The sequence below is a fragment of the Apaloderma vittatum genome, unplaced genomic scaffold (genome assembly GCF_000703405.1).
Source record: "Apaloderma vittatum isolate BGI_N311 unplaced genomic scaffold, ASM70340v1 scaffold1750, whole genome shotgun sequence".
Taxonomy (NCBI): domain Eukaryota; kingdom Metazoa; phylum Chordata; class Aves; order Trogoniformes; family Trogonidae; genus Apaloderma; species Apaloderma vittatum.
In genome coordinates, this window is record NW_009693783.1 from 1 (window position 1) to 12,338 (window position 12,338).

At 34.6% G+C, this 12,338-nt stretch overlaps 1 protein-coding gene across 1 annotated transcript in view; it reads left to right on the forward strand.

Annotated features, from left to right (window-relative positions):
• The first annotated feature begins 1,951 nt into the window (after nucleotides 1–1,951).
• Nucleotides 1,952–12,338, forward strand: part of LOC104270404 (vacuolar protein sorting-associated protein 13A-like) — a 24,530-nt gene continuing 14,143 nt past the window's right edge. Inside the window, exons 1-12 of the mRNA XM_009864761.1 lie at nucleotides 1,952–2,106; nucleotides 2,954–3,100; nucleotides 3,670–3,751; nucleotides 5,053–5,122; nucleotides 5,631–5,736; nucleotides 6,996–7,109; nucleotides 8,880–9,025; nucleotides 9,826–9,907; nucleotides 10,888–11,001; nucleotides 11,511–11,586; nucleotides 11,683–11,846; nucleotides 12,190–12,235. Of these exons, the coding sequence (XP_009863063.1) occupies nucleotides 2,005–2,106; nucleotides 2,954–3,100; nucleotides 3,670–3,751; nucleotides 5,053–5,122; nucleotides 5,631–5,736; nucleotides 6,996–7,109; nucleotides 8,880–9,025; nucleotides 9,826–9,907; nucleotides 10,888–11,001; nucleotides 11,511–11,586; nucleotides 11,683–11,846; nucleotides 12,190–12,235 (1,249 nt within the window). The 5' untranslated portion in view covers nucleotides 1,952–2,004. The remainder of the gene's footprint in view (nucleotides 2,107–2,953; nucleotides 3,101–3,669; nucleotides 3,752–5,052; nucleotides 5,123–5,630; nucleotides 5,737–6,995; nucleotides 7,110–8,879; nucleotides 9,026–9,825; nucleotides 9,908–10,887; nucleotides 11,002–11,510; nucleotides 11,587–11,682; nucleotides 11,847–12,189; nucleotides 12,236–12,338) is intronic.

Genomic DNA, 12,338 nt, shown 5'->3' on the forward strand with positions numbered 1-12,338 from the left:
ATATTATATTAATATATAATATTTATATAATTAATTAATTATATTAATTTATATTAATTCTGAATTCTACATTGAAAATTTTGATGCAGTAGTGGCTTATAGTTCTTTTTAGTTTTGATTGAGAAATTATGGTGACTCCAAGGGTCTAATATGTGAGGTTTTAAAGTATAACATTTCGGAGGGAAGCAGAAAAGACTCTGTGTGATGCTTAAGAAATAATGTATTTCCAAACAGGGACTTTTTAGAATCTCAAGGGACACTTCCCGTAATCAGCACACTTCTCTTTATTCACAGCCTTGAGATTGCTAGAGTGAGGTATTTTTCTCTTGATTAATTCTTTGCACCACATTGCAAAACAAACAAGCAAAATCTTCACATACATTTATGTTTCACATATTCACATGTGTCATCCACAAAGAAAATCCAAATCTTTGCCCTCACCTGAGAAACTGAGATCAGATAACTGTCTAGGCAGTAGAAACACTGCATGAAAAGTGGCAACCAATGGCCTAGACTGAAAGTGATGTTGAGATTTCAATTAATCAGTATTTTGGAAGCAGTCATCCGTAGTAAATAGTCCAGCAGTGGTTATAGTTTGTATTGTTTTCTCTTTAAGACCTGAGTGGATGTCAAAGCTTTTTCTGAGCATAAGAGATTATTCCTTGGGTATGTTGAAGAAAACCCTATTAATTAGAATGTTCCCATTTGTGAATGTATTGTTATAAAGAGAATGGGAAAGGCAGCTTGTATCTAAATTCATGCAGAAACAAGTTTTACCATACCAGTTCACAGCACATTTTGGGTGGGGAGGCAGGAGAGTTGGAAGAAGAGAGAAAACTCCCAGTAATTTCCATTTTGTAGCTCTTGTTTTGCCTTGTAACTCACCTGTGTTTGGTGGTGCTGCCATTGGTGTTTCTGAACACAAGCACAGATGTAGCTAAACCATGGAAAGGTATATGTTTGTTGGCTATAGAGTAACTTTAGAAAGAAGAAATACTCTCTGCCTGGCGTAATAGTGTTGGCTTGTGCCCTGTCATGTGCCTACTTTTTGATTGCAAGGTGAAATATGACACAAGAGCTTCTCACAGAAACAGTGGAATTAAGCAGAAAAGAGTCCAGTGCCCTTTAAGGCCAATTAATAATTTTGTTGGTGTATTAGTAATAAAAATAAGAGACAGAGGAAAAGAACCGACTTGGGCATAGTATTAAAAAAAAAACAAAAACAAAACAACAGAACAGACAAACCCCAAAACCTCAACTATAAAATCTGTAAGGATTTAAACTGAACTCACTATTGATTTAGACAGTAGTGAAGAGGAGGTAGCTATCAAAAGGAATGAAGAGACTAGCTATCAAAAGAAACAGTTCAGGAGGCATTTTGTCCTGACTTGAAGTTCTCAATTTCTAGTAAATTCAGGTGTTCCAAAATACAGAATCACAGAATTGTTGAGGCTAGAAAAGACCTCTGAGATCATCAAGTCCAGCCTATGACCCAACACCACCACATCAGCCAGACCAGGGCACTAAGTGCCACATCCAGCCTCTCCTTAAACACCTCAGGGACAGTGACTCTACCACTTCCCTGGGCAGCGCATACATGCAGGAGGAGTATGTGGAGAAAACTACATTGATATCGTAAAATAATGGGTGACAGTATGGTTGAAACCAAGCTTTCTGATTAAGTGTCCTTAAATAGCTATCTTCATCAAAGTGGAGAATTATACAGAGTTGCCGTTAATTTTTTATTTTTTCCCCATGATTTTGGAGAGATTAGCTTCCACTTAGTACCAACACAGTGGGTGGTTTGGGTCACTTTTACTTGCTACAGTAATGCTTTGTGTTGTGGTTTCTCATTCCGTAGTTACAACTTCTCAAAAGCCATACTATGGTAGGTAAAACTCGTTTTGAGATAACTAAGCCTTCTTTCTTGGTCATTTGTTTTATTTTCAAAGTTCTGATGTGGTTTGGGAGACAAAACCCAAGAAGAAGTCAAGATGGAGACCAATGAGTGTTAAGCAAACTGATAAATTAGAGCAAGAGTTCAAAGAATACAGTGAGCTAACTCCTTCCGAAAACAAGATTGTTGAATTGGAGTCAAATGTTTTGGTAATACTGATACTTGTCTAATTCTATTGTTTACATATATATGCAGGAAGAAGATAATATATTAATATTGCTCTCTTTGAAGAAACTTCCAGTTAAAATTGAGATTATTGATTTACCTGATCTGTTCACCCTTCTTTATTTCTGTCTAGAAAGAATACCTTCAGAGAAAAACCCATGAACATTTGAAAGCTTGCAATGGGCTTCTTTTTTGGTAGCTTCTAACCTGGAAATTGAAGTGTAACATTTTTGCTGGTCATGGGAATAAATATGCATAAAACTACAGTAAATAAGCTTTGCATTTGGCTCACTTGTTATACTGGGGAAAAGGGCAAGGTGTTAGTTTCGGGATTTTTTTCTTGTAATTTTCAACTGCTTTGTGGCATAATTTGAATGTGTCATTCAGCCATATCCATATGAAAACGTAGTTCCAGAAATTGTTCTAGAGTGTGAAAGCACATTGTGTTCCAAATGCTACTGTCCTTTTATGTAGATAATTTCTAAATACTCATTAGAATAGTGTTGTAGGTTAATGAACATGGCATAGGTAAATGAGACAAGTTTTATCTAAGCTGAAGGCTATTACATTATACTACTCTGTCTTTTGTGTGGAAAACCTGGTACTAAACGCCAGTAATGCACCAAATAATGCAATATTTTGTAGTTTTACTTGAAATCTGTGACAAAATTTGATGTTTTAAATAAAGTTGTGACATCTGACTTAGAAGCTGCAAAACATTTACTGCTAAGCTATTTTTACAATGTTAATGAACAGTGTAAATTCTGAAGTATAAAAAAGCAGTCTTTTGAAAACACATAGCATATCAAATATTCTTTAATAATACAATAGGTATGTTTAACACCTAATGGAATGAACATGAAAATTCAACAACCGAATGAGATTCCTATCAGAAGGAATTATCTGCCAGCCTTAAAAGTAGAATACAGTTCATCTGCACATCAGAAGTCTTTCAGAATTCAAATATACAGGATGCAGGTGAGTCCTGTCAAAAACAGTGTTATTTATGAAGCAAAAGCCACTTTTATGGAAACTTGGATTTATTTCTAGAATTTTTGGATTTGTTGTGCTTTGAATTTAATTGTACTCATTGGCTTTTATATCGATGCTTTTCAGTCTTTGGAAATATTACTTAAATGCTTTTGAGGAAAAAAAAACAACACAGACAACTATGACTGCTCAGGAAGAACATTTAGCATCCATTTTCCATGCTTTTTCATGTAGCTTTCTCTACAGCCAACAAAAAAATATGTACAATTTGTTCTCTTGCCTATGTCCAAGTTTTTAAAAGCAAACGCTTTGTAAAAATTCTGTGGACCGTTTATTACCACCAACTTAGTGAAGCTTTTTTAGACTATTTGGATTGGATTATTCCATTTTCAAAATTAGAGATATTTTGAATCACAATAGCAGCTTTTTTTTTATCCTTTTGAATTTGTGGAATGATGCAGGTAATATTCATTATTCTTGTGTTTGTCCTGATTTTAAAATACTTCACTACTGAAAAGCTAATATGCTGCACCTTGTCCTGTCCTTACCCCTATTAGATACAAAACCAGATTCCTGGAGCCATATTTCCCTTTGTGTTCTATCCTATTAAACCTCCAAAGTCCATCACCTTGGATTCAGGTTTGTTGTTCTAGTTTAACATAATCCTTGCTTCTAAAATACCAAGATAACGTGCTGTACTGAAGTTGACCATGTCACTTTTGACAGATGAAGTCTGTATAAGCTTACTGACAACAGATAGCACAAATACTAATATTAGCAATAGGGAAGCAGTTTTCTTTACAAAGTTGTACAGAAAACTATTTAAACAGTTACAAATCAGAAGAAAACAAAATTTCTTTCGTTTGTCAATAGCATACCTTTTAAGCACATCTTTTTGACACACTAGTTTAGTGCTCTTGGACAGCATAACATCAAATTTACATTTACATCAAGCTTAAAATCGGCTTTTGGCAACTGCATTTTGGCCACAACTAAAACTTAATGCTGACTAAAATGAGAGAAGAATTAACTGCTGACCATAAGATCAAACTGTGACTTATCCTGATGGTTGTGAATCTATTGGACTGTTTCCATATTACTTGCATTTGGAGTTCCAGGGCGGTGGGGGTTCACTTTTAATTTTTAGTCAGCTGACTTTTCCCTGCTGCCCCAAAATATATAGTTTATCTTAATCATGCTTATTTTTCTATTTTCTTGCATGCAATAGGCGACCTAGTGACCTATCAGAAATAACCTTAACTAGTAAGAAATATGTGCAAGTGCCAGTCTGAACTCAAAATTGCTTTTTGAGGCACCATTTTTAAGCTCTGTTGGTGGCAGACTTTATTGTGCTTGTTTTGTGTTTAGCATTCTGAGTTCCTCCATTACTTGGAGCATAGAGCTCAATGTCAGTAGACTGTTCTACGAACTACATTCCTCCATTATCTCGTTGACAATAAAGTCACCTGGAAGACCCGAGTTATCTTAGGAGAAGTTCTGGATTGAGGCAAAGAATATGCTTGTACAGAAGCTAGTAAGATCTCAGGTGTTCATTCTAAATATGATCAGTTTCAAAGTACAGTGCATAAATCTGCAGAATTCTTTTTTTTTTTAATGTTTTTATATCAGCTTTGGGAAAATCTTATTCCATGACTAAGGAAATTATATAAATCCAGGGTTATAACAATATTAATTTGCTTTTAAATGTAAATGGTACATTTTCAAATATTAGTGAAATAGAAATTTGATGTCCTAGTTCATCCTTGTGTTCCTATTCCCCTCTGTTCCTGCTCTTTTTCCTATCTTAGTTGTTTCCATTATGTAACTTTATGGAATTGAGAAAATCCTGAACATATATGACATTTTCATATTAAAAATACAAAGATGCGTGTATCATAAAAATCTATGCTGATTTCTTTCTTTTTTTTACGACTTCATAGCACCAAAACCATTTACTGATGTCAGTATAGTCATGAGAACTGCAGGACATTCACAAATATCTCATATTAAGTAAGTATTTTGTCATCTTATATCTCTTTTTTTATTGTTCATCTTTAATCAAGCTTTAAAATTCAAATGATGGCATGGGCAAACATAATGCAAGATAATTTTACACCAACTCGGTCTCGAAAAAATCCAAGCACTTAGATGAAAGCTCAGAACTCTTTATTATATACACAATTGCAGAGTAAACCAGGAATTTTTAAATGTCTTTTTAATGCAGGTTTGTAGTCTTTTTTAGTTAGAAAAAACTCTTATGTTTAACAGTGCTATATACAATGTTATATGCTGCTACTTAATTAAAATAGTTCTGGATACAAGAAATGTGTTTATCTTACACCAATATGAGAAACCTTCTTTTCAACAGTAATGACTAATCCCTAAAAAAATCCCAAACGAACAAACAAATCCTCAATCTGGATTTAGTATATAATTAGCCTAAACACCCTGGATTAAGTTCAATGTCTTACACATTTTTGTTAAATACCTTAATAATTATTTTTTGTTTCACATGTAGATATTTCAAGGTCCTGATTCAAGAGATGGATCTCAGATTAGATCTTGGCTTCCTATATGCTCTGTCTGAATTCTTTACACAGACTGATGTTCCAAGTGACCAAGAGGTAGAAACCTTCTGTTGTTTAAAGATTAATAAGTTTGGAGTTATTCAACTCATATTAAAAAAAAAAAAAAAGAGCAACTTAGTCTTCTGGGTCCATAAAGCTGGTTAATTGCTTTGTCTGGGACTAATGTGAAGCTGTGAGGTTTTTCAGAGTTACTGTTGCCCAAGGTAGACAAACTCCTGTGCCCTCAGTCTTGCATGCTATGCAAAGAAAGCTCCAAAACCTTCTGAAAAGAATAAACTACAGCTGTTGTAGACTCTTTGGTCCTTCTAATGCCTGAGGAATCAGTTAATTAAGAACCCAAGACAGGAAGGAAGTGAAAATAATACAGTTTAACTCAGTGTAGCTTATTTAAAAAAATTAAATCTTGGCCAGGAAATCACTGAAACTCAACTGCACTTGAGAGCAAGAACATGTAAAAGGAGTGAAGAGAAAGGATGACTAGAAAGTGAAAGTTTCTTCCATAATTTTATGCATAATTATTCAGTTGGAGGATAGCGGTTGACATGTTGATAATAAGTGGAGAAGAGAGGGTGGTGGGAGGGAATTGAATTACTGTTCAGGGAGAGTGAGAGGAGTTTGTACATGAGAACAGTAGAAATAAAATATGATAATATAGAGTGCAAGGTAGTCTGCTTGGAAAGTAATAATGAAAACTTGAGGTAAAACCACAAAGCAACAGGGGAACCAGAGTTTCTTGCATTTGCCAAAGTAAACCAAAAAACGCGCAAAGCTGTATCGATACGATGCAGTTCTGATTTGCAATAGGCATGCTGTTCTTTTTAAGAGTATTGAAAAAGAAATAAAAGTAGGAAACTGAATATATTTAATACATTATACCATGCAAGAGTAGCAAATTTTCTCATATGAAAGTATCTACTGAACTACAACCCTTAGCAGACAAATCTTACATCAGTTTTTTTGCTGTAAACTTACAGAATTCTCACAAGATTCGTATCTTGCTTAAAATGATATTCCAGAAATTAAATCATGCTGCTGTTCCACACTTCCTTCTAGTTTTTAATTTATATTTACACTGGAGAAACCTTTTAGTATTTTCTCCTTATTTTTTCTGTAATCTCTGGGCAGCAATACTTTTTTAATCTCTGATGTGCAGATATGAGAAAACAAAAGCAAAGCTAGCTGCCTTTCCAACATACCTCACAGCTAGTCAGTGTATTGCATCTCTAACAAATGTAGGGTGGTTTTATATACTCTAAAATTGAAAATAATATATTCTTTTTTAAATACTTTCACAGCTAGAACTTTTCAAAAAGGATGTTGAATCTCTTCAAGAAGAACTGATGAGCGTGTCATCAATGGATACATCACAGATTAGCTTGTATGAATATTTTCATATCTCTCCAATTAAGGTATACTTTTTTAACAGTATATCCTGTGTTTGCTCTCTGTTTTTGTCTCCTGCAGTGTAGGAGGCACTCAAAATGAAGAAATGTAGAGGTGGTTGAAAATAAGAATGTCCAAGAAAAATGCTTACATTGTTGCGAGTAACTTATATAGGGTTTGCATTTTTATTATATTTATTTATTCATCCTTTCTATGAGTTCATTATTTGATTGTTTCTATGAGTTTCTTCATAGATGGTAATTCTTTATATTAAGAGATCCTTGAAAAATACTTTAGTTTGAGTGCAGACATTGTGTTGTGGATTGGGGATGAGTCGTTTCTCAAAAACATAGATAGCCAGCATTACTGTGCAATGGCATTTTCTGTTTTACTGTGACTTACTCACTGGAAGAACAGCTTTTGGGTTTTATTTGACTCCAGAAAACTCTACTTTTGGCTATTTCCCCATTCGCATTCCCCACATTCAGCTGTTGAATACTATGTGTATACTTGCATGGAAACAACATCCTGTTCACCCAAATCTAACGCTTGTGCATTTTTAGCTTACTAGACTTCGTTTTGCAATTATTGCATAGCTGCCACTGTTAAAGCAGTGATGGTATTTTGAAGGCTCTGTAAAGTTGTCACTAAGAGAATCTCCCATCCATCCCATGGGCAATAGATCAAAGAATGGTTTGAGTTTCACCTCTTTACAGTATTTGGTGGGATGTTAGAAACAGTCTGCTATTAAAACACATCATTCCAAGAAATGCTTGGTTAGCTTTATAAAAACATCTCAGGCTAACACATTCCAAGTATATTTAGTTGGTCGTTAAGTATGTCTCCACTTTTTTGATTACAAAAACTGCTGAGGACTTGACAAGAATAAAATGCCCTTTACATGTTAAGATAACAGAGTGATCACTTTGTTAGGTAAACAAAAGCTTATTTTTGAATGTTTTCTGTCATATTTGACAAGAAAAATGACATGGAGAAGATAGAATAGAATAAATGGGCTTCAGATTTTGTAAAAGATTAGTCTTTGACAGTTATGAAATTTGTGATTTAAGTGACAATCATTCCGCAAGACAAGCTATCTATCTTTGACACAAGCTCTGATTAAGCTCTGTTATACCATAAATAAATGAATTGCACATGATGTTGCCTTCAGAGAATCAGAAACACACATAGCTTCCTTTCATCTAATTTTGAAAACTGTTGAATGCACTTTTGCACTATAGAGCCTTTGAATAATTTTCCTGAATGATTTTCTTTTGAGACTGTCACCTTAATTTCTGTGAAACAAATACTTTAGTTAATTCAGGTCTGCACAGGTCAGGTTTTTCTTGTATACCTGTTCCCCTGTTTGTTTAGCACCTGTGAAACTTGTGTTAATAATTATTTGTTTTCAGGCCTTTGGTTTTTATTCCTGCTTGGACACCATGCTATGTTATTTTCAGTCTCCTTGATTTTGGGTATTAGTTACAGAAACAAATTTTTTTTCAGCAAGCTAATAAGTTTAACTGTAGCTAAAAGGTTCTGGAGACCTTATCTGAAAACATGAGTAAGCAATTTCAAGCAAAAGGTAGTTTCGGTTATTCAGTTTGCCTTTAAATGTCAGTGGTTTTTTATTGCTTTATGTGATGTATTTATGTTCTCTGTTATGAAGGCAGTCTGATTTCAATCAACATTAGAAATGTCTTAATTTTAAAGTCATCTAAATTATTATAAATATAGAAATATAATACTTCCAATAACCAACTATGTTATTTCCTAATCTCATTTCCATTCTTTAGTTGCACCTAAGCTTTTCAGTCAGTACGGGTGGAGAAGATAGTAACAAAGAAGAAAGAAAGAATGAATTGATACCACTTCAGTCCTTAAATCTCCTGCTACAGAGTATAGGAGCCACCCTCACAGATGTACAAGATGTTGTCTTCAAGTAGGTGAAAAATATGATTGCAGATATTACTTCCAAAGATTAAACCAATATTACGTGCCTTTTGCTCTGCACAATATGGGTCCGGACAATCCCAAGCACAAATACAGGCTGGGGGATGAGTGGATTGAGAGCAGCCCAGCAGAGAACGATGTGGGGGTGTAGGTGGATGGAAAACTGAACATTAGCCAAAAATGTGCACTCACAGCCCAGAAAGCCACCTGTGTCCTGGGCTGCATCAAAAGAAGCATGGCCAGCAGTGAGATCCCACCTGCAGTACTGCAATCAGCTCTGAGGCCCCCAACACAAAAAGGACATGGACCTGTTGGAACAGGTCCAGAGTAATGCCAGGAAGATAACCAGAGGGCTGGAGCACCTGTGAGGACAGGCTGAGAGAGTTGGGGTTGTTCAGCTTGGAGCAGAGAAGGCTCAAGGAAGACCTTATAGAAGCCTTCCAGTACTCAAAGTGAGCCTACAGGAAAGAAGGGGAGGAACTCTTTGTCAAGGTGTGTAGTGTTAGGGAGAGAGTAGTTTTAGATTAGATATTAGGAAGAAATTCTTTTCTGTGAGGATGGTGAGAACTGGCACAGATTGCCCAGAGAATCTCTGGTAGCCCCCTGCCTGGAGGTGTTCAAGGCCAGGCTGGATGGGACTTTGAGCAACCTGGTCTAGTGGGAGGTCTCTCTGCCCATGGCAAGGGGTTTGGAAGTGGATGATCTATAGGATTCCTGCCAACCCAAACCATTCTATGACTGTGATAATAAGGACTTAACTCTTAACTTTTTCCTCCTTTTTTTTTTTAGGTTGGCATTTTTTGAACTCAGCTATCACTTCTGTACTACACAACAGCTCCAATCAGCAGTTATAAGGCATTATTCAAAACAGGTTAGAATAAGTAAATTTAAATTTATATTTTGAAACCACTACTGTGTGCTTTGGTTCTGTGAAAAAAAAATGCTTGTGTGTTTGTACAATGGTTAAATACATAAACATATACAAAACAATTATTCATTAGCTGAGTCCTGTTGCCTTTATTTTGGGAGCAAGTGCTGTTTCCAAATTATGACTAGACAAAATGTGGCATGGGTAACAAAACAATTTGCTGGAATGGATAGTGAAAGCAAACTCAGTGCAGTTCTGATAGAGCAGAATTGGCATAAAAATATTAATCATTTTTTCTTTGACATTATATGAATTATGATCTCTCTTTGGACTTTGTGTACTGTTCAGGTCCTGTCATCCAGTGGAGACAATCCAGCAGACACCCTTTTTGCTTAAAAGGCTTTAGTCATGTTCTGTGCATCCATCATTAATAATAAGCAATTCTTTGGATATATTAATTTAATGCACAGTATTTAAAGGAGAAAAAGTCTGTGCGGTGAATTTTAATTGGTAAATGAGTTATCTGTTGTTCTCTGACCCTTTCTTTTCCCAGTGGGAAAATTCAAAATCTCCTAGGAGATGCTCAACCTTTTTATAAAAATAGAATTATACTTCCTATAGATACAATATTTTGCAGTGATCATGAAAAAAAATGTTTTAGCATATGCAAACAGACCAAATCTTATCCTATAGTATGAGAGAAATTTAGGTAATGTGCTTGCTTTGTAAAGTTTCCAAAACATTAATGCCAGTTATTTCTGAAATGCTTGTAGGGAGTAATCTTTATTTGGCTGACTTATGATTTACTCACTTTAAGATCCTTTTTTAATACAAATACTTCTACTTTTCCATATAAATTTGAGGGTTTTATTTTAAACTTATGTTACTTCCACTTTTTAAAAAAATCTTGATACACCATGCTGTTTGCCTTTAGCTTAGTGTAATTACTGAAATATTTTTAATGCTAACTATTTTTATTTTAGGCTATTAAACAGATGTATGTTCTTATTCTTGGCCTTGATGTCTTGGGTAATCCATTTGGATTCATAAGGGGCTTGTCTGAAGGAGTAGAAGCATTCTTCTATGAACCTTACCAGGTAAAAATCTTTACTGCCTTTTTATAAAATACAACACAAGTAGATAGATATGAATTATTTAGAAAATATGGATATTATTAATTATATTGAAAATATTAATATCTAAGTATTTTTTAAGTTTTAAATTTAGATTTAAAATTGAAAATTTAAAGGGAAATTGCCAGGAAAAGGTACTAGAAAAATAAAGTGAGTTAAAAAGAAGAGAGTAGTCCATTTAATTTAACTCAAATTTTTTCCTTAAGTGTGTTTTTTTAAATAAATCTGGTCATTTTTTTCCTTTTGCCTTAAAATAAGTAGATTTCAGGAAATTAATTTGTATTCTAAAATAGTATTTCTTTCTCTAACAGGTGCTCCTGTGAGCACTTTCATACTTTGTCACTTGGTCTTGTGCTCTTATTCTCTTCATTATATATGTAAATTCCAATAACAATGTAAGATTTAAAAATATGCAATGCGTAGGATTTTAAGCATAGCATAAATGTGTCCCTTTTTTTTTTTTTTTTCCTTAGGGAGCCATCCAGGGTCCTGAAGAATTTATAGAAGGAATGGCACTAGGACTTAAAGCACTAGTAGGGGGAGCTGTTGGTAAGTTTCAGCAGTCAGGGTAGTATGCTCGATAGTAACCAATATAGGTGAGCGTCTGTAAGTTTCATCGGCATCTTACTTTTGTTTTTCCAATAGGTGGATTAGCAGGTGCTGCATCAAGAATCACTGGTGCTATGGCAAAAGGTGTAGCTGCAATAACTATGGATGAGGATTACCAGCAGAAAAGGAGAGAAGCCATGAATAAACAACCCACTGGTCTGAGAGAGGGTATCACTCGTGGTGGAAAAGGATTAGTTTCTGTAAGGCAAAGAACATTTTGAAAAGATTAATGAATTTTAGGTAGGCAAGAGTAACAAATATAGAGACTGCTCTAATCACTAGAGAGCTGTTACTCCATTTTGAATTCTGGTTTTGCAAACCTATGGTCACAACTGAATGATAGTTCTAGAAAAAAATATACAAGAGTAGAAGAGAAGGTAGGACTGTGAAGCAGCTTCTGCTTCTGTTAAATTGCAATGAATTTCAGGATACTCAATCAGATGTGCTTCTGAGGCTATTCATCAAAGAAGTGATAAGAAAAAATGTAAAAAATGAAAACCAATCTGAAAGTGTATTTGTAATGTCTCTTGTTTCTCTTGGTAGGGTTTTGTCAGTGGCATAACAGGAATAGTTACAAAACCAATAAGAGGTAAGTTTAGGTCTTTCAATGCATTAACTGTTCATGTGATGATAAATTCCTGATAACTGATGAGACATTATAAATCTGTTAATTAAGATTTTATATTCCTGCT